The sequence below is a fragment of the Neofelis nebulosa genome, chromosome 10 (genome assembly GCF_028018385.1).
Source record: "Neofelis nebulosa isolate mNeoNeb1 chromosome 10, mNeoNeb1.pri, whole genome shotgun sequence".
Lineage (NCBI taxonomy): Eukaryota > Metazoa > Chordata > Mammalia > Carnivora > Felidae > Neofelis > Neofelis nebulosa.
In genome coordinates, this window is record NC_080791.1 from 98138823 (window position 1) to 98159707 (window position 20885).

General features: G+C 50.7%; 1 protein-coding gene and 1 long non-coding RNA gene across 3 annotated transcripts in view; one reads left to right on the plus strand and one right to left on the minus strand.

Moving 5' to 3' along the window:
• The window catches only part of CRY2 (cryptochrome circadian regulator 2), a 34263-nt gene extending 15203 nt beyond the window's left edge, over window positions 1-19060 (plus strand). The window contains exons 6-12 of one of the 2 annotated variants that reach the window (XM_058688761.1): window positions 3026-3166; window positions 4076-4387; window positions 4632-4783; window positions 4906-5108; window positions 5443-5535; window positions 6748-6889; window positions 7181-7603. In XM_058688761.1, coding sequence (XP_058544744.1) covers window positions 3026-3166; window positions 4076-4387; window positions 4632-4783; window positions 4906-5108; window positions 5443-5535; window positions 6748-6887 — 1041 coding nt within the window. In that variant the 3' untranslated portion in view covers window positions 6888-6889; window positions 7181-7603. Of the gene's footprint in view, window positions 1-3025; window positions 3167-4075; window positions 4388-4631; window positions 4784-4905; window positions 5109-5442; window positions 5536-6747; window positions 6890-7180; window positions 7604-16783 lie in introns of those variants that run through there. The other variant, XM_058688760.1, reaches the window with a different exon arrangement.
• Window positions 18959-20731, minus strand: LOC131487777 (uncharacterized). The gene is made up of 2 exons (XR_009249958.1): window positions 19874-20731; window positions 18959-19186 (listed from the first exon to the last, which is right to left on the minus strand). It is a non-coding gene; the product is annotated as an uncharacterized LOC131487777 (long non-coding RNA).
• Window positions 20732-20885: the final 154 nt, after the last annotated feature.

Genomic DNA, 20885 nt, shown 5'->3' on the forward strand with positions numbered 1-20885 from the left:
CTTAATGATCTCATGGATTATCATCACCTTAAAAGCATTTTGTGGAGGGCTGTCCCCTTAGATCATGAAGTCAGGGTCCTTTTCCACATGCCCCTGGAGGGTGTGGTCTGTCATGGGGCCTTGTGTCAGGACCCTTCAGACTCAGTGGTGGTCAGAGGGAACACTGTGTCCTACATTCTAGGAGAAGAGAAGGTGCCTGTGAGCAGAGTGTGACCTTGTCTCAGGAGGTTTATTTCAGTCTTCAGTTCTCCAAATCTGAGGTGAACATCTGCTTGTGTCAGGATGGCCTAGCTACTAAAAAGACTGCCCAGTGAGGCAAGCAGAGAGTCCGATTCCGGAACTAGTCTATTGTAGATGATAGACATGAAACAAGGAATTACAGGGTACTCTGAGGGTTAGGAAAAGAGCAGTTCAGAGTATTAGGGGAGCAAAGAGGAAGGGAGTTTTATTAATCAGTTTGTATTTGCAAGTTGGCTTTTGAAAAAGGGAGTTTTTGAACTCAGTTAACTAGGAGTCCAAGGTGTAGCCTTTAGGTGGATCCAGGTGTCCAAGTAATGCTACCAGGAATACATTCTCCATCTCTGAGCTCTGAGGTAGGCTTTCCTTGAGCAGTGGCAAAGTGGTCACCAGAAGCTTATTTTCGGTCTGCTAAGCACACCAGAGGAAGTAGTGTGCCTCTTTTCTAAAAGCTCTGAGAAAAGTCCCGAGGAGTGTTTTCATTTCACTCTGGATCGGGTCGTGTGACAGTCCCTGACTCAATCACCACGGCCGAGGAAGGGGTGTCTCCCTGTCAAACTACTCCCAGAGTCAGAAGGTGAGCTCGGCTCCACTTTACCCAGTTGGACTGAGGTTAGGGCAGGTTGGATCACTGCAAGGAAACTAGGTGCTGTCACCAAAAAGGGGAGACAGTGTGTGATCTTTATCCCTGGTTCCCCAAAATAGTAGATGAGGGCAAGCATCTCTTTATAAAAGTATCCCTATTTTTATTTTATTTTATTATTTTATTTAATGTTTATTTTTGAGAGAAATAGAGTGCGAGTGGGGGAGGGGCAGAGAGAGAGGGAGACAGAATCTGAAGTAGCTCCAGGCTCTGAGCCATCAGCACAGAGCCTGACGCAGGGCTTGAACCCATGAACCGTGAGATCACGACCTGAGCCGAAATCAGACGTTTAACCGACTGAGCCACCCAGGTGCCCCTCAGTATCCCTATTTTTAAATGAGAAAGGAATGATGGAACATTTTGCAACCTTCAATGATGACTCATTGTGCATCAATGACTACTAACCCCGTAAAGAGAGACAGTCAGGCATTGTGTCCCCCGCAGTCTTGCCAAAGAAGTCAAATCTGAGTCCAACCCAGTCTCTGGTACCGGCCACCAGTTTGCAGCAATATACTGTGCGTGTGCAATCAGCAAAATGTAGACTGCGGGAATCAGTACAAGTCAAATGGCCTGGGTTCTTTGCAGAGAACCTTAAAGGGAAAGAAGGAAATGACAGGAAGTATGTAGACTAAAAAAAACTTAAATAACAGTGACTCTGCCCCCAGTGTGGAGAGGGGATTAGAGGGCGACCAGAATAGATGCAGGGAGATCAATTGGGAGCCTGTCACAGTCGTCGAGTCTACATCTTAGCCTGATCCAGGTTGGTGGCAAGAGTGATGGGAAGAAAAGGACAGATTTGAGGAATCTTTGAACAGTAGAATTGACAGGACTTGGCCACAAAGAAGTCACAGGTGATGGCCAGGCCTTGGCGTGGACACCCAGGTGGATGACGGTGCATTTTCTGAGATAAGGATGCCCGTGGAAGGGTGGTTTGAAGAAAAGAGTTGTTACACTTCCAGGGGCCTGGAGGGCAGTCAAGTAGAAATCCTGGCAGGGAGGTGGATGGAGTGATCTGGGAATCCAGCTAAGCAGCAGCTAAGCATCCTGGGCTGGAGCCACTGACATGCCGATCCTCCGTAAAGAAGTGGTGTTGGGAGCCACGGGACTGGACGCTCTCCCCCAGGAACACAGTTGAGTAGGGGACCCAGCACAGAGCCCTGAGATGCCAGCACTGAAGGGGTTGGGAGGGGAGGCAGCCAGGAGTGTGTGGAGTCCAAAGGCCAACAGAACAGAGGGTTATGGAGACGGGAGCAGGGTGAGATGTGCCGAGAGGTCCAAAACTATGACAGGAAGTGCCTGCAGGACTCAGTGGCATGGAAACCACAGAGACTTTGGTGGGAGGCAGCTTGGTGGGAGTGGGTGAGGGCAGAAGCCAGACCCAAGTGGGCTGAAAAGTGAAGGTGTATGTGGGGAAATGGGCTGTGAAGAGAGGAAAGAGGACCCAAGAGTAGAGGTCTGCAGGGTTGCTAGAAGTTACTAGAAGTCTTTCATTTTTTTTTTTTTTTCCTTTGGTTTGCGAAAAAGTGAGATGACTTCCCCAATATTCTCGGAGTAGAAACTGGAGAGAAAGATACGGAACATGCAAGAGAGGGAAGAGGGGCGGGCTCCAGAGCCAGGCAGAGGCCTTGGCCTTGGGCAGGGTCACAAGAGGGGGTAGGTGTAGATGCAGGCGAGTTTGTAGATTCGGTGGCTAAAGGTTGAGGAGCTTTTCTCCGGAGGGCTTCCATTTCCTTATTGTTGGGAAGGAAAGTCGTCTGCTGGAGGGTGGCGGGGAAGTGTGGCGTAGGGGGTCTGAAGAGGGTGTGAAGTCTGTGAAAGAGTCATCAAGAAGAGAAAGAGGTTCTAGGAGTGGAGCAAGAGAAAATAGTTACTAGATGTAGGTGGAGTCTGGAGTCAGAAGCTAAGTGCCCCCCAGCCCTGTCTCTTACCGCCTCTGTAACCCCAGAAGAGGCACATCACCCTTTGGGCTTCGTTGTTCGTTTCCAAAAGGAGGCGCTGAGAAATGCCGCCTCAGAGGACGGTTCAGATCAGATGGGAGGACGTGTATGACAGCGGGCTCTGAAGTCACGCTCCGTGCCGGCGCCTCGGGGTTTTTTTCTCTAGCATCCCGGCCTTTCCTTTCTTCGCCTTCTCTTCCCACTGCAGGCTTGGGTTGCCAACTATGAGAGACCCCGAATGAACGCCAACTCCCTGCTGGCCAGCCCCACGGGCCTCAGCCCCTACCTGCGCTTTGGCTGCCTCTCGTGCCGCCTCTTCTACTACCGCCTGTGGGACCTGTACAAAAAGGTGAGGGGCGGGGAGGGCAGTGCACCCTGTGCCCGGTCACGGCCAAGCAGAACAGGGCTTCCGGGCCAGTCACACACCTGAAAAGGGGCCCTTCCCTCTGACCCTGAGCCGAAGAGCACGGGAGCGCTCTGTGGGGCTGTGTCCGGTGGGTGGGCTGGGGGGGGTCCACGAGCAGCCGTTGCCTACCAGTAATGAGGAAATGAGCTGGAGGGCTGAGTGCAGGGCTGTGCCATGTGGATGGTAGGCACGTGACCCTGTGGTCGTGCCCCCACCGCCCAGAAGGAAAGAGGGCAATACATCTGACTGTCCACCCAACTATCCGCGTTCATCAGATCATCCTTCTGTCTGTCCTTCCACACTGCTTCCGTGTCCTTGCCAGTGGCGGGATTTTGTGGCATGGGGTGGCTTTGTCAGTTTGGAATCTTGTGATTTCAGGAAGGTCACTATTTGCTGGGAGGTCTGATCTTTTCATTCCCTCACATCCCCAGATCCAGGCCAGTGTGTGTAACTTGTTTAACCAACATCTAGATGGAGCATTTTTTATGTGTGCTGATAGGAAAACTCCCTTTGACTCTAGAAACTGGAGCCAAACAGGGACCCCTGAGGATGAGGATCATGGCCCAGGCCTGGGGAGTTTGGTTCCCGGTGCAGAGCCCTGTGGCAATACCCCTCCCCACTGCCTGACTCTGCAGCCATCGTTACCGCACAGAGCAGCGGCACAGCCGGGGCCTGGGCTTTCAGCCTGTGGGCACGCTGGACCGCTGCTAGGGCACAGTCCCGCCACACGTCTAGGCGGTTTGGAGCCACCACGTTCGTGGCAGCTCCAGATTCCCTTGTGGGGGAGGCCTGAGCGACATGGTGCTGAGAGCCGGGTGGGTATTTGCATCCACATGCTACCCCCAACCCCAGGTGAAGCGGAACAGCACGCCCCCCCTCTCCCTGTTTGGGCAACTCCTGTGGCGAGAGTTCTTCTACACGGCAGCCACCAACAACCCCAGGTTTGACCGCATGGAGGGGAACCCCATCTGCATCCAGATCCCCTGGGACCGCAACCCTGAGGCCCTGGCCAAGTGGGCCGAGGGCAAGACAGGCTTCCCTTGGATTGACGCCATCATGACCCAGCTGAGGCAGGAGGGCTGGATCCACCATCTGGCCCGGCACGCTGTGGCCTGCTTCCTCACCCGCGGAGACCTCTGGGTCAGCTGGGAGAGCGGGGTCCGGGTGAGTGCTCTCTCGGGGGAAGCTGGCCTGTTCCTTCTTGTCAGGCCCAGCAGGGGCAGCCCTCTTCTGGGCTGGGGCATGGGGTAGGATCCCCGGATCCTGGGCATCCCCTCCAAATCCTCTCTGGTTTGCCCTCCGCAGAGGGGCTTTGGCTCTCCTCCATGGGGAGATGTGTGGTAACTTGGGGAGAATCATGGCAGGAGGTCCTCAAGGTGGCTGATTGTCCCACACTCTCCCCATCTAGGTATTTGATGAGCTGCTCCTGGATGCAGATTTCAGTGTGAACGCGGGCAGCTGGATGTGGCTGTCCTGCAGTGCTTTCTTCCAACAGTTCTTTCACTGCTACTGCCCTGTAGGCTTTGGCCGCCGCACGGACCCCAGTGGAGACTACATCAGGTGAGGATGCGGTCCAGGCTCTCTGCTCTGGCTGCTGTGGCCTGCTCCTAGGATGAGACACCCTTGGCCCTTTGAAGGAGAGTGCCAGTGTGCTGACCGGTTGTCCGATGTATGTGTTTCAGGCGATACCTGCCCATATTGAAAGGATTCCCCTCTCGATACATCTATGAGCCCTGGAATGCCCCAGAGTCCATTCAGAAGGCAGCCAAATGCATCATTGGTGTGGACTATCCCCGGCCCATTGTCAACCATGCTGAGACCAGCCGGCTCAACATTGAGCGAATGAAGCAGATTTATCAGCAGCTCTCCCGCTACCGGGGACTCTGTAAGGAGCCGCTACTCCCACCACCATCCCCTAGCTCACTAGGGGCAGGACAGCACCTACCTGCGGGCTCAGAGGGGATTTCCAGATACTTGCAAAGGGAGACTGAGTGCTCTCTTTTGAGCTGTTAAGTTGACTTGACTTCCCAGGGCACAGGGCACTGTAGGCCAGGCTGGACGGGGCCTCTCTTCGTCGTGGCCACAGCGGGAAGCGATGGAGCCCCAGTGTCATGGCCCAGCACCCCCTTTCCCACCACCGCATCTTGTTTTCAACCGCCTGGTGGCCCTCTAGAGTCCTGCGAGATTACATTCTGATTGTATCCCCGCCTCTCTCCCAGGTCTGCTGGCTTCTGTCCCTTCCTGCGTGGAAGACCTCAGCAACCCGGTGGCAGAGCCCAGCTCGAGCCAGACTGGGAATGTGAGCAGTGCAGGTGAGTAGCAGCTGGCCTCCTGGGGCCCATGTCCACCCGGAGGACACTGCAGAACTACCACCAGTTCAGTCATTGAAGACTGAGGACAGAGGCCGGAATGAATCTGTGCCCTTATAGAGAGCTTATATTCCTCTTGGCAGAGACAAAGAGTAAAGGAACTGTGTAAGAGCATTTTTGATAACAAGTGCTTTGGGGGAAAATAAAATTGAATGACCTGGTAAGAGAGGGGCTGGGGAAGGGGGATTCCTTCAGGCTCTTTAGACAGAATTAGTCAGGAAACCCCTTTCTGAGCAGGACCCTGGTAACAAGCAGAACCAGGCTTTCCAAGAACTGGGGGAAGAACATTCCAGGCAAAGGGAATAGCAGGGAAAGACCCAGAGACGAACGAGCTTAGCCCATTCAAGGCACAGAGGAAGGGAAGCCCGTGCTGCTTGGCGTACCCCGAGGGAGGAGCTAGAGTGAGATGGGGACCAGGTGTGGCAGGAGCGGTGTCACATGCCCCCTCCCACCCCCACCCGGGAGGAGTAGGATTGTGTCATCAGCGCACTGAGGAGGCACTGAGGGGTGGTCAGCAGGGTGAAGGTGTGTGACCTTACCTGTGTTTTCAAAAGCTCCCTCCGCCTGCTGTGTGGAAGGGACAGTGCGGTGCGGGCAGGCCCAAGGACAGGGAGACTAGAAAGGAGGCAACCGTGGTGGTCCAGGCAGGAGGGGGCAGCACAGTCCGGTGGTGGCAGCAAAGAGAGATCAGGCAGTCTTGCCGAATTCTTCACCTCCTCCCTTCAGCTCTGGGATCAATGTCAGTAAGAGACGAGCAAGAGCTCCAGGGGTTTTTCTAGTTTGCCAAGCCAGGCTAGCTCCACAGATGAGGGTGCTGCTTGTTCCTGCTTCAGGAGGCTGATCCAGTGTCTCCGAGGGAATGCCTGACCTTCAGAGCAAGGGCAGCAGACACGCCAGAGCAGTCTGTGGCCTGGAGCCCGTGGTATTTGGGGCCCAGAAGCTGGCCCTGCCTCCAGCAGGCCTGGTCATGCCCTCCTTAGACATTTCCAGGCAAGGTCGCTGCTGAGAGAAGACCGAGGGGCGGACCTGAGGAGCAACTCGTTGGCATGGCTTTGAGGCAGGCTCCCTGCCCCTGGAAGAGCTGCCGTGGCACAGTGTCGGGTCCTCTTGGCTCCATGCAGGGTCCTTGTGACACTTTGACCTGCTTCTCTACAGGCCCAAGACCGCTACCGAGTGGCCCAGCGTCCCCGAAACGCAAGCTGGAAGCAGCCGAGGAGCCACCGGGCGAAGAACTCAGCAAACGGGCGAGGGTGGCAGGGTTGCCCGCCCCAGAGCTGCCGAGCAGGGACGTCTGAGAGTGAGTGACAGCGCAGATTCAGCTGGAGGAAGGAGGTGGGAGAGGTGGACAGGGGTCTGGAAAACTACTGCCCTGCCAGCTGAAGGCTAAAACCCAGCAAACCAGATGAAAACCTGGTGGCGACTGCATGATTTTTTCTAGGATTTCAGCTCTAAATTTCTTCCATTCTGACTTCTATACCTCTTAAATTTTAAAAAGAAATTTAAAAGTAAACCGTTTTTCTTTCTTTACCAGCTAAGGAAAAACCTTTTTTTTTTTTTTCCCCCCTTTGGCTCTTTCTACCTATCAAAGTGAGGCAAATCCCACAAAAAGAAAGCAGAGACCCGGAGAGGAAGCTGTAGGAGAAATGGCCCCATGGCAGGATCTGAGGATGCTCCTGGACCTTCTGCCCTCGTGGACGGGCTGTGTTCCGTAGGCAGGCCAGTGGAGGGCAGCACTGACCTTCAGAAGACAAGCAGAGGGCTGGGCACTGCTGGCCAGGCCCAGCCCTGCCTGAGGACCAGTAGAGTCTGGCTGCCCATGGTCTCTGCCTCTTGAAGCCACTCCTCTGTTCTCACCTTCCTCCTGGCCTTAGCTCTGCACTTCCCTCTCAGCACTCAGCTTTCTTGGAAGCCCCCTGAATGTCATTTAAAAAATAAAAATTGGCTCCCTCCCCAGAGCAGGAAAGGACTTTTATGCCTTTCTTGGGGAAATATAAATTACTCTTCTCTTTGAGTCATCATCCCAGGCTGTTCTTTATGTGCCATGTCTGCGTCATTAGATTGGAGAGGATGCTTTTTCTCTATGGAGCCCATGGATTCTTTTTTCCACACCCTTCCATTTCAGGGCCAGGTGGGGCCATCTGATTTGAGCGGCTAAGCTTGAGTGCTGGGTGAGACAACAATTGTTTGATGCTTGTGCCCTTTACCCTATGAGGCTCTTGGTCATAGACGTCACTGATAGATTTGTGCTGGCTTGTTCCAGAAGCACTGGCAGGCTTAGATACTACTCTCTTAGTTATCTCTTAGCTCTTTGATACTAAGCAAAGTTCATTCTGCCTTACAAATCTGGACCTTGCCAGGCTGTCACTCCCGACTTCCAGGTGAGAAGATCAAAGAATAGAGAGGTTAAATGTCTGGATCAAGGTTGCTCAGTAAGCTAATGGCATCCAATTCAGCATGAAATTATTGCCAGGAGCTATGTGAGGTAGGGGAGTATATGCATATAAGATATGTGATGATGCCCACCCACCAGCATTTAACAGTCTGCTTAGAAAAAGAAGGCAAATAACTCCTAATTCCTAGACAGATGATATAGACTCTACATGCTTGTCATAAGCCAGCAGTTGGTGGGCTGGAGTGATCAGGGAATACAGTACAGAAGTTTACACTTGGGGCTAAAAGGTAAGTTGGATTTAGACCACAAGGAGGGCATTTTGGACAAGAAAAATAGCTTAATGATTATGTGATCTTGTACAAGTTAGTTAACTGTTATGAGACTTAGTTTCCTTACCTATAAAGTAGGTTGTTACAAAGGCTAAATGGTTACATTTATGTGGCTGATAGGAGCGGGTGGCACTGCTGGGAGTAGGAAAGCTGTCTGCTCTGGCTCGAGCAGACGGGTTTGTTTTTCTCACCTAACAGGAGGCCCTAATGCGCGCCTTGCTGGTTTTGAGTTGGCTCAACTATGTCAGAGCCAGTTTCTCTGAGATTCTCTTGCTCTGTGGTGTCAAGGTGGCTGCCACAGCCTCAGCCATCAATTTCTCATCCAAAGCAAGAAAGAAGAGACCACTGTGCTCATTTATCAGTAAACACACACCAAGTGAACGCAGTTTGCCAGACACTTTTGTGCACATGAGGATACTGAGACGTGCTGAACAAGACTGACAAAGGCCCTTCCCTCTTGGGTGCATCTTGGTGGGAGGAGACAGACGGTAAACAAGTAGATATAGTCGAGAGGCTCTAAGTGGTATGAAGAAAAAAATAACGTTGCGTAAGAAGATAGAAAGTAAAGGTTGGCCCACAGTGGGGGGTTGCAATTTTAAGATTGGAGAAGAACAAACAAACAAAAAGATTGGGAGGGGATGCCTCTCTCCCTTTTCATCAAGAAAATAAAAGCTTTCCCAGAATACCCTTCTCCCAGCTTTTCATGTTGGTCTCATGAGCCCACACTGAGTCACAAGGCCACCTCCAGTGTGGGAAGTAGGGATCCAGGTTATCAGGATTGGTTTAGACCATTGGTTTTCCAACTTGAGTGAGAAACAGAATCCCCTGGAGGATTTGTGAAACCACAGATTGCTGGGCCCCACCCCCGGAGCTTCTGATCCTGTAGGTCTGGGTTGGGGCCTGAGAATTTGCGTTTCTTTCTTTTTTTTTTTTTTTAATGTTTTTATTTTTGAGACTGAGAAAGACAGAGCATGAGCAGGGGAGGGTCAGAGAGAGAGGGAGACAGAGAATCCAAAGCAGGCTCCAGGCGCTGAGCTGTCAGCACAGAGCCCGATGTGGGGCTCGAACCCACAGACTGCGAGATCATGACCTGAGCCGAAGTCGGACACTTAACCGACTGAGCCACCCAGGCGCCCCGAGAATTTGCATTTTTTTTTTTTTAATTTTTTTTTCCAACGTTTTTTATTTATTTTTGGGACAGAGAGAGACAGAGCATGAACGGGGGAGGGGCAGAGAGAGAGGGAGACACAGAATCGGAAACAGGCTCCAGGCTCCGAGCCATCAGCCCAGAGCCTGACGCGGGGCTCGAACTCACGGACCGCGAGATCGTGACCTGGCTGAAGTCGGACGCCTAACCGACTGCGCCACCCAGGCGCCCCGAGAATTTGCATTTCTAACAAGTTCCCAGCAGCCGATGATGCTGCTGTTCTGGGACTGTACTCTGAGACTCACTGACTTAGACCAATCATGAGCCACTGTCTGTGCCGGTCCGTGACCCACTGAACAGAATCAGGGTTTTGGTAGCTAGGAAGTGTGGGTACTGGTAGGCAGCTAACAGCGTCTAGGTAATAGGCAAGGCAGTTAGCCCAATGCCTGGCTTATAGGTATCCAGTAAATGGTAGCTATTATTGTAGATATCATCACTATTATTTTAGAAGAACGTAAGGCTACTGTTGGGTTGGAGCCTGCAGGGTCTTAAATGTCAGGCAAGTGAGTCCTTGTACCCTGGACACTAAGGAGCATTTTGGAACAGGAGAGTGAACTGATCAAACAGGCGTTTTTGGAAGGCATTGGGCTGGGGTCTGCAGAGGAAACGGTGGCAGTGGGGGAGCCAGCTGAGACGCGATGGCAGTGACTCCAAGTAAAAACATTACAAGGGTGCGGACGTCAGCCTGTCTCTGGCCTGGCCACCCAGGAGATTATCCGTTGGCCAGCTGGGATCTTAAGGACTGATTCTCAAGATTTACTATGCCCTTAATCATGGCTAAGTGCTTGGAAGTGGGGGGCTAGGAGGTCAGAGGACAAGACAGACTGGGGAAGAATGCACGTGTTCTTTGAAAACCCTGAGAGAAGAGAGTATACTTGGGTTTCACTGGATGCTGGTGGTAGTGCCTGGCCCCCAAGACATTCAGCACCCTTATCTGTAAAACAGTCATAATAGCATCTTGTCACTTGCCCTGCCAATCGAGCACACGTTAGGGAAAGAAAATGAAAACCCGCATGTGCAAAAAAGCCTTTGAACAAGGTCAAATGCACCATGGAGATGAAATCACGTTACCATCTTGTACATGCTTCTCAGGGTGTCTTGAATTGTGTTATTGTTACTTTAGCCAGAGGCAGGCCTCCGGGCTAAGTGAACCACAGAGCTGTGGCCATGTGGCCAGAGTTGACACGGGACACTGAGAAGCAGGAGACTTACCCTTCTCCCCTCTTCTCTCGGTCAGCATTAGTTGTGTGACTTGGGGCAGGATACCTGGCCTTTCTGAGGCTGCATCTGTAAGGTGTGACTGATCATTCTTCACCAGCCTGAAGGCTCCATCCTGAATCTTCTGAGGCCCCATTTAGCTCTGAGCTCTGTGGCTTTGTGATTCCATTATTTCTAATGCCTCAGAGCTATGGCAGTTCACAGGACAGACAACAATTTACAGTGTAAAACATGCCTTGATATCAGTAGGTTTCATGCTTACCTAAAACCCACACCAGTGTCTGTTCTGCATTTGGTGGTATTGTACAATGTTCACTAAACTGAAAAATAAGCCAGTCTCCAAATAGCTATCATTTCAGAGGCTTCCCTATAATCCCTAAAGCTGCTGACTGCTCAGGATTCCATTAGCCTCGAATTGTGTACAGATTTTTCTTATTGGTCCAATTGCTTTGTCATGGGGGAACAGCGCACATGATCCATTTGCCCATCGGCTGGCACACATTGGTTGTTGAGAGAAGCCCCAATTGAATACAGAAGTCTCCAGGCCAAAGGTCACCTCTTCCCCTCCCCTGCCCACAGGTCACCAAGCTTGGTTAGCCCTGGGGCTTCACTGCAGAAAACATGACGTCTGGAATCTCTTCCTTGTCGTTTTGGCACTTCTGTTGTGTGTCCCTCGTGTGAAGCAACGTATGGGAAAGGCAGCGGGCGACCTAAAATGCTACACGGTAGATGTGGAGACAGTGGTACTCTGGTCTTACGCTCAGACCAGTGTCTGCCTTGCCATCCTGCGCTCACTGCCTGGGAGCCTTCACCCGAGTTGCCTCACCTCTCCACTTCTCACTTCCTGACCTGGAAACGAGAAGCTGGGACTCAGTGTCCCTTTGCACTTTCCCAACCAAGTAGCTGTTGGCTGGCTGACATCCCCTCCCCTTGCTGTAGGATTTGTATGGTGCAGGAAGGGAAAGGGTGTCACTGACATGAGAAATGAGACGGAGTTGAGAGCCCTGCTTTGTAGCCCATCTCAGCCCATCCAAGCCCGGCTGCGCCTCTGTTCCTCCTTCTTCCTAACTTGCGAGCTGGTGGCAAACCCTCTGCCCCTTTCAAGCCCCTGGGCACCGAGACCTGGTTGCAGGCTCCAAAGTTTCCGCCAACCTTGAGCTGTTGGGGTATCCTCTGCTGATGTAAGCTCCTGCGTGCACATCATCCACACGCTCCTTCTGGGCTGGGGTCAGGGGAAGGGTAGACTCACAGACTTGGATTTCTTGTTAGCATCTGGCTCACAGGTAGCCTGGGGGTAATTCGAACAGCGGGTGCACTGAGGGAGGCGGTCATTAACTTACTTTGTGTTCAGCTGCTGCTTCTGTGTTTCTTACATTTAATGACAGGTTGAAAGAGTTGGACAATTGAGAGATTGATTTTTCAGTGCATGTTTTATGAGTTGATTTTTCCCTTGGTGCCTCCCCCTACCTGTTCTTCCCTTTCTTTTAATGCTGCAGTCGTCATTTTCTTGCAGGGCCTCCTTTGATTTCCCCAGCCCACGTTTTTTTCTGCGGACTTATGCCCTGGCTTGAGAACAAGAGCACAGGAACTACCTAGTTACCTGCTGATCAAGGAGCTTGAGTAACTAGTTGACCAGGCCTTTGACTGATTTCGTGGACAAGCACATCCTGGTTCTTCCAAACCTTGGTTTTCTGTATTTGTGTTTTGGAACCCATCACAGAGGGACTTGGGTCACAGGGGCTTATCTGAGGCCCACACACTGCCATCTCCCTTCCTGAGCCTGCCCCATAGCGAAGTCACGCCCAAGTCTACATAGGTCTGAAGTGCTAGCATTATAGCCACCTGACTGCTTATATTCTAGGCATTGGTTCTTTTTCTTGTTGCTTTCCTTTGGAAAATGTTTAATTGTGATGCAGAATAATTGAGGAGCTGACAAATACATTGCTCGGATTTTAGATGTGCAGGCAACAGGACATATCTTATGCTGTCACAGCAGACTGGAATACCCACTCACTGCCAGTGTGCACCAGACGCAGACAGGAAATGTTGCACATTAAATAACATATCCTCTTGATTACTGTACTTTATGTGAGATTTATTATAAGCCTAATTCTAATTCAATGAATGCCATCCACAGATTGTATGATGGGTCATTGTCGCTGTGGGGCGTAAAACAATCATTAAGAAGGTTGACAGGCAAAGCATATTAGAAAATAATCTTATAAATTTGATTAAAGATACTTGCAAAGTCACATTAATTCCAAAATAATGTTTTCTATACATATGGTGACTTGGGAAGTCTTAGGCCATCCCCTGAGAAAACATAATGAAGATAAGCAGCTAAAAAAAAGAGAGAGAAAGGATTTTGATACTTTGCAATGAAAAGACAGTTTAAGCATTTGAATTAAACCTGTCACTGAAAAGTGCATTTTTTCTTTAAAGTTTTATTTATTTATTTTAAGAGAGAGAGAGTATAAGCAAGGGAGGGGCAGAGAGAGGGGGGAAGAGAGAATCCCAAGCAGACTGGTCTTTGACTCATGAACTATGACATCATGACCTGAGCCGAAATCAAGAGTCAGACACTTGGGGGTGCCTGGGTGGCTCAGTCAGTTAAGCATCCAACTTCAGCTCAGGTCATGATCTCACAGTTCATGGGTTCAAGCCCCACGTCGGACTCTGTGCTGACAGCTTGGAGCCTGGAGCCTGCTTCTGATTCTGTGTCTCCCTCTCTCTCTGCCCCTCTTCCACTCACACTCTGCCTCTGTCTCTCTCTCTCTCTTTCAAAAATAAATAAATGTTAAAAAAAATTTTTTTTAAAGAATCAACACTTAACCAACTGAGCCACCCAGGCACCTGAAAAGGGCTTTTTTAACCAAAAGCAAGTCAATGCTGTTAGCAAGTACATGGATCCATTCATTATTCAGGTGATCTCAGGAGTGAAGGCAGGGCTCTTGTCTACTCTTCCATAAAGGCCCCATAGACCCTGGACAACCGCTATGGAGTGCCATTGCCCATTGAAATAAGGGCATGTCTCCTCCCTGTATGGTCAAGATGGAGAGGGAGCCTGGAAATCCTTAGTCCCTTAATACATACCCCAAATCCTCTAAGGCACTCACTCATCTTCTATTGCTAAGCCCTAGCTCTATAAGCAACAATCATAAGTACTTAGAGACAAGTTTGCCAGAAGCTGTGATGATCACTGGTTACAATTAAGCAATTTGCTTACACAATTACGCTGCCTAGTGTTCGATCAGAGAATCTGGAAAAGAGGGGGGTTTCTCTCTCCCCGTTACAAAGATTTCATTGCTTCAAACTCTAGAACAGTCCTGTCAGATATACAATGCATGCCACAAGTATAATTTTAAGTTTCTAGTAACCACATTAAAAAGTAAAAAGAAAAAGTGAAATTAATTTAATAAAAATGTTTTTTTTTTCCAACCATATATAGGCATTGGTTCGTAAACCCTTTTTTGGGTTACCCATGCTTTGGAGAGTCTGATAAAGGATGGATCCTCCTCAGGGGCACCTGCGTGGCTCAGTCAGTAAAGTGTCTGACTTCAGCTCAGGTCATGATCTCATGGTCTGTGAGTTCGAGCCCCGCGTTGGACTCTGTGCTGACAGCTTGGAGCCTAGAGCCTGCTTCAGAGTCTGTGTTTCTCCCTCTCTCTCTGTCCCTCCCCCACTCGCACTCTGTCTCCCTCTCTCTCTGCCAAATACAATAAAAACATTTAAAACAAACAAAAAAAAGGATCGATCCTCCCCAGAAAGTTGTAGCTATTCATACACACAGAACAATGTGCACAGAACTTCAGGGTCCTCACGGACTGCCCCTTAATCCTATCCTTGGACCACAAAGGGGCCAAGAACCCCAGAGTTAGAGCCCATATTCTAAGGAATCTTCATGCACTCTTTATCCTCCCCCATCCCTTAAAGGTGGAGAAAACAAGATAAAAAGAGGTATTGGGTAAGAGGACCTGTATGGTACACTCTCCATTCCATTCAGGAAAAATCCCGAGTTTTTCAGTTTCAGAAGAAAAGTCATCCCTGGCTTAACAGGGGCCACAGAGAGACCTGTGTGTAAAATATATATCACAGCATGTTTCAATAAACATGTATACTTCAGAAACAAATACATTTATTTTTAGGAAAAATATGGCTAGGCCATTTTGGTACAAGCTTAAAGGAAAAATTATTGAAAATAATGTATATTTAAAAATTTTTTTTTTTCAACATTTTTTATTTATTTTTGGGACAGAGAGAGACAGAGCATGAACGGGGGAGGGGCAGAGAGAGAGGGAGACACAGAATCGGAAACAGGCTCCAGGCTCCGAGCCATCAGCCCAGAGCCTGACACGGGGCTCGAACTCACGGACCGCGAGATCGTGACCTGGCTGAAGTCGGACGCTTAACCGACTGCGCCACCCAGGCGCCCCAATAATGTATATTTTAAAGAATGAGGTACTCAGACCATCTGGGTGGCTCAGTCAGTTAGGTGTCTGACTCTTGATTTCAGCTCAAGTCATGGTCTCACAGTTCGTGAGATCGAGCCCCACATCGGGCTCCTGTGCTGACAGCACAGAGCCTGCTTGCGATTCTCTCTCCCTCTCTCTCTCTGCCCCTCCCCTGCTTACACTCATGCACGCATTCTCTCTCTCTCTCTCTCACTCTCTCTCTCTCTCTCTCTCTCTCTCTCAAAAATAAGTAAGTAAAACTTAAAAAAAGAGTGGGGTACTCAGTACTGACTCATTCAGGTATCACTCTTACATTTGCTCTTTATTTCACCCAGCTTCTGGATAACGTATCATCATTTGGATAAAATCTTCAGATTTAACATTTGTCTTAAAAGAGTTGCATGTGTCAGAAGACTGATTCTGAATCTTTGACTCTTCAGAGCATTTTCCCTCTTCCGTTAAATTCTAAACTTCCATTTATATTGCTTGGATGCATATTAGTTTCCATGCTCCCATGTTGAATTTCTTTTTATAGTCCCTAAAAGTCTTGACGAGCAATACTAGAACATAGAGATTACTTAATGGCAAAAATACAGGTGTCAGCATCAGACGTGGGTTTCATGGTTTGGCCCTGCCCCTTTTGATGCTATTGTCCTAGGCAACTTATCCTGTCTACCTTCTGTTTTCTCATTTGTAAAACTGGAGGCCATGTCTTCAGGATTAACAGGATCATGGGGAGCCTGGGTGGCTCAGTTGGTTGAGCGTCCACAACTTCGGCCCTGACGGCACAGAGCCCAATGTGGGGCTTGAACTCACAAACCGTGAGATCATGGCCTGAGCCAAAGTTGGATGTTCAACCCACCCAGGCTCCCCGAAACTGTACAAACTCTTAATGGAACCCTGCATGTCTCTGTGCACTCTCAGGTTCACTGGACCCATTCAAATAGGCAGCCCAGCACTAAGACAGGCTTACCCTGTCCTCTGTTAGCAGACATGAGTCCGTTTCTTCTCTCTGCCCCAGATTCAGAATGTCATAAATATTTAAAATGATTCTTCCTGGTGTCTCCACCCCCACCCCACCCCCCCCCCCCCCATCTTCTAGCACTTCGCCAGGGTTCTTTTATCTATATGTGGAAATTTGTTCACTGGCTGATTCTAAACTCAGTCTTTGTCTTCATCTTCAAATTACTGGTCCCAGCTGGCTTCTCTTCCAGCCATATTTTTCTGAATATCTCTGGCAGCAGCCATTGTGCCTTGCTGTGAAAACTGCCCTTGTCCTATCAGAGCAAGTGTCATCCAAGGCCTTGGTTGAGTCTCATAGAGCCTTCTCCTCCTCCGTTCCTGCCCTGAGCCAAGGAGGCCCAGAGGGTCTACAGGGGATAGCTGGTTCTGTGTCGTCACCTCAGAGGGGCAGTGTTCAGGCACCCGGTGGCATCCCAGCAACAGCCTTGTCCCCAGGCCTGTGCAGTTCACTCTAGGCTCTTCTCAGTTCCCAGCCTGAGTGTCCCCCGAGAAGCAGACAAAGGAGTTTGTGTCCCTGGGCAACTAAGCGGCCTCCTGAATGCTCCTTTTTGCATTTGTTTTTCTCTTTCAGCTGCAGCGCTGTAGCTCCACGAGCGAAGCCTGGGTGCCCGAGCAGCCACCGTGGCAGCAGAGTGCGACCTGCAGAAAAGCTGATCACCGACAGAGATTGAGCGAGCGAGTGTGCATGTGTGTACGCGTGCGCGGAGGATGGAGTGGTGTGCCTGTTTGCGTGTGCATGCCTCTGTTTACACTCTTGTGATTCCGAACGCTGCTGGGGCTGGAGGAATACATATAGCAGCTTCACCTCAGCCTCCAGACACCAGGCTAGAGGTCATGGCAGTGACTTTCAGCCAAACCTGTCCCTGTGAGCCAGCTCCCTTGTCTGAATAGAAGAGTAGAAGGACCCTAGCTGGGATCCTGGCCTCTGCCCCCACCCCGACCCTGAGCCCTCCCTCCCTCTCTCGTCACATCAGACTGAGGAGCGAGCGGGAGGGCAACATGGCTGGCTCTGGTCCAGAGCCTAGGATCCTAGAAGCAGCCCTGCTGAGTTCCTGCTTTATGACCCTGGAGGCTGGGCAGGCTGGAGGGGACAGATGCTGTCCAGACACAGTCACCTGGCCCGGCTTCTTTCTTATTTTAAGATTTCCTGCCACTGGCTCCTCGAGACCCCTCCTTGGGCCTCTGGGACTGAGCATGAGGCTGTAAACAGATCTGAAAACTTGAGGTCACCACGGGGAGGTACAACCAGCCACCTGACTGATGTGCCATATACATAGTACTGTAGACGGTAGCCTAAAAAGTGCATCTGCCTTTCTAGGGCTGAAAACCTAAGGTTCAGAATGGAATCCCAGCTTTTACTCTTCCTTCCTCAGAAGCGGAGAGCCAGCCCGAGTGCTGACTGTGGAGTCAGCGCCTCCACCAGGAGGAAGCCAGGTTCCTGGTGATAGAAGGCCCCCTGGCTCCCCTGGCTGTACCACAGTGCTGCCTGAGGTCAGCTGACAGCCAGGAAAGCCATTCTATCCTGTGGTCTGTAGGCTTCTGGGGCCTGCCTGGGGCTGGTCAGCATCCAAGTGCTGTGTCAGCTCTCGCAGTAGCTGGATGCCAAGGACCCCGGCAGGTAGACTCAGGTGGGAACTGCCAGGGACAGTTGGGAAATGTCCAGGTAGAGACCCCACCCAGCACACCAACCCTTCCAGAAGCAGCAGGTGGGAGGTTTGATCCCGAGAAGCCAAGGCCTTGCATTCCAGAAGTGGCCTGGCCTCCCACCTCAACCCTCCCACTGTTGAAGGCCTGTGGAGAAAGACATAATGAAAAGGACTGTGTGGTCAGCTAGAGCAAGTCTTCCTTCCATCCTGTGGCCTGCACTTGAGCCACAAAGTGAGAGTGTGTGTGTGTGTGTGTGTGTGTGTGTGTGTGCGCGCGTGCGCATGTGTGTGTGTGTGTACAGGTGTGTGCGTAACTGAGAGGCTAATTCCTCTATGGATTTGTGTCCTCACCTGTAACATTAGGCTGGCCTCTGGGCCTTTTCCTCTCTACCTCCCCTGTGACCTTTCCTAGCCTCATAGCTGTTAACTCCCTTGGCCCTAGCCCTGTCCCTCACTGTCCTCCTCTGTCCTCGGACCAGAACCCTGGAGTCAGGCTTCTGTCTCCTACAGCTGTCCGGCACATCGACAGGCTTCTTCCTGAGATGTCCTCAGGTTTTCTCAGCCAGAGAGCTGCCTTTAGAGTCCAACTGTTGTATGTGTGTCACCCTCACTACAAATGTCCCGTAATCCTGTGGGGGAAGCAAGGCACAGGTGATGGTGTATATTCACAGCATTGGGTTGGGATCTTCTCTGTTCCCCAGCCCCAACCAGGAGGAAAGAGAATTAGGGGTTGTTGTCAGAAGGGGAGTAGAGCGAGCCTTGGAAGGCTGTTTTGAGAACTTGAGAAGGCCGGAGTCAGTATTTATTTAGCAGCACATTCAAATATGAGGATGATTCCCTTTTCCTGCCTGTTAGATGATGGCTCTCTTCCCCCTACTTCACCATCCCTGGCAAGCTGGCCCATCCCCAGTGGAATAGAGTGGTTCACTCCTGGAGCTGGGAGGGTCAGGGTGAGGAGAGGGTGCGTCTGGTGGCCCCGAGCTCCAAGATGGCTTCATGCCTTCCCTCTTCTGGCCTAGGTGTTCGCAGGGATGCCACAGCGTATTGCCCCAAATCCCGATCCGAGGGCCAGCGTGGGGGAGAGATGGTCGCAGGCAAAATGCACTTTATACAGAGATTTTATTCTTACTGAGAAGGTGTGTTTCTCCCACATTTTGTGAATATTCACTTGTTTCATAAATGTCTGATACTGTCTGAGCAAAGCTGTGTTGTTGTCAATCTTGTGGGAGGTCTGGTAACCAGGAATCAGTGAGGCTGAGCCTGAATGAAGCCTTAGGCCAGACCATCTTTGTTGTGCTGGAACCAGGAGCTTCTCACCCTGCCTGAGACTTGGCAAGAGGGAGAGGGATGGGTAGAGATGGAGGAAGTGGGAGGTCCCTAGGTGAGTGGCCAGAGCAGACTAGTGGCAGTTTCACAGCTTGGCCAAGTTGGGGGGGTCAGTCACCTAGAAGGGTACAGAGCACTCCAGGCCCAGGATTCTGTCTTGCAGTGACTCAGCCTCTTGGCCCACCTAAACCCCCCAGGGCTGAGGATCAGTCTATCCAGGCAGGGCTCTCTCCAGGCCCTCAGTCCATCCTTTATCTTGACTCAGCCACTTAAGCACTGTGTGGTGTGAAGGGGATGCAGGCAGCAAGAACTCTGACTCTAACCAGGTGATCAGCATCTGCCCGGCTTTTTTGCCTCATGACATCTGGCCAGAGAGTGGCCCCTCTCTGCAGTGTGTGTGGGCTTTCCTATGATGACTTCTAGCCTTGGATCACTGAAAGAGTTTTGTTAGCCCACACCACACACCAGCTTCTTGTGGGCAGGGGCTCAGGCAGGGCCCAAGAATACACAAGCTGTCCCGCACAGAGTGAGAAAGTGGAAAAGGGGAGAAACTTGGCCCCGGGTTTCATCTCATTCTTAACTCTGCTTTGAAACTCCTTCCCACCAAGACCTGGACCTGTCCCTCCCTCTCTACCATCTCCTGGCTTCTCTCTAATGTGTCTCTGGCTTGGCCTCAGGAGCTAAGATACCTTTGTTCTTGAGCAAAAGATTCTGGAAGATGGAATTGTCACACATGCACACTCCTGACCTGAGGACGCTCTTAGTTGAGGCAAGCACACACTCTTAAACAACAATTATTAGCCATTATGACATGACTGCTTTCCTGGGAGCAAAAGCCAGGCATCTGAGCAGCAGGTGGTTGCTGTTTGGTCCTATGAAAGGAGGCTGAGCTAAGATAGCAGGAAAGGTAAAGTGGCCACTCCTCTAGGCCCACAGGCAGGAAAAAGACCTTTGGCACTTGGTAACGGGATGTTCTCGGTCCTGGAGGGGGAGTTGTTTCTGCAGAGCTTTCTGGGAGCTACATTAAAGGAAAAGGGGCTAATTTGACCAGTTGGCTGTCCAGATTTGCAAATAGGATCCCACAAGTTGTGAAATAGTTTGCCCCTTTTTCAAAGAGAGGTAAGGACTGGGGTAGAGGACAGGACCTCTGCAGTTCTCAGGAGACCAGAGAAACCAGTGAGGTTTGGTCAGAGGCTCTGTGACCTACCAAAGCTGGGGCCCTAGCCTTGGCCAGCAGTTTGAGTGTCCAGCAGTCCATGCTCTGTAAAATAACTCACAGGCTTAGACTTCTTAGGGGAGAGACCGGGAGGGAGCCATGGCCCGAAGTTAGCAGGGGTAGAGGTGCTGGAGGGAACAGAGGAACCATTAGAAGAATCCCAAGAAGTCAATTATGGCAGCAGGAGGAAAGGCCAGCTCCTAGTCTTAGAATGTGAGAGACCAGGGGTGCCTGAATGGCTCAGTCAGTTGAGTGTTTTGACTATTGGTCTCAGTTCAGATCTTGATCCAAGAGTCATGAGTTCAAACCCTGCATTGGGCTCCACGCTGGGCAAGCCTGCTTTAAAAAAAAAATAAATAAAAATAAAGAATGTGAGAAGCCAGCTATGGCGTGCAAGAGAGAGGTGTTCTGCAGGAAATGAAATTGGGATGACGAGAAGGAGAGAAATCTGAGAAAGTCCCGATGTGAGGGAGGAGAAAGAGAAA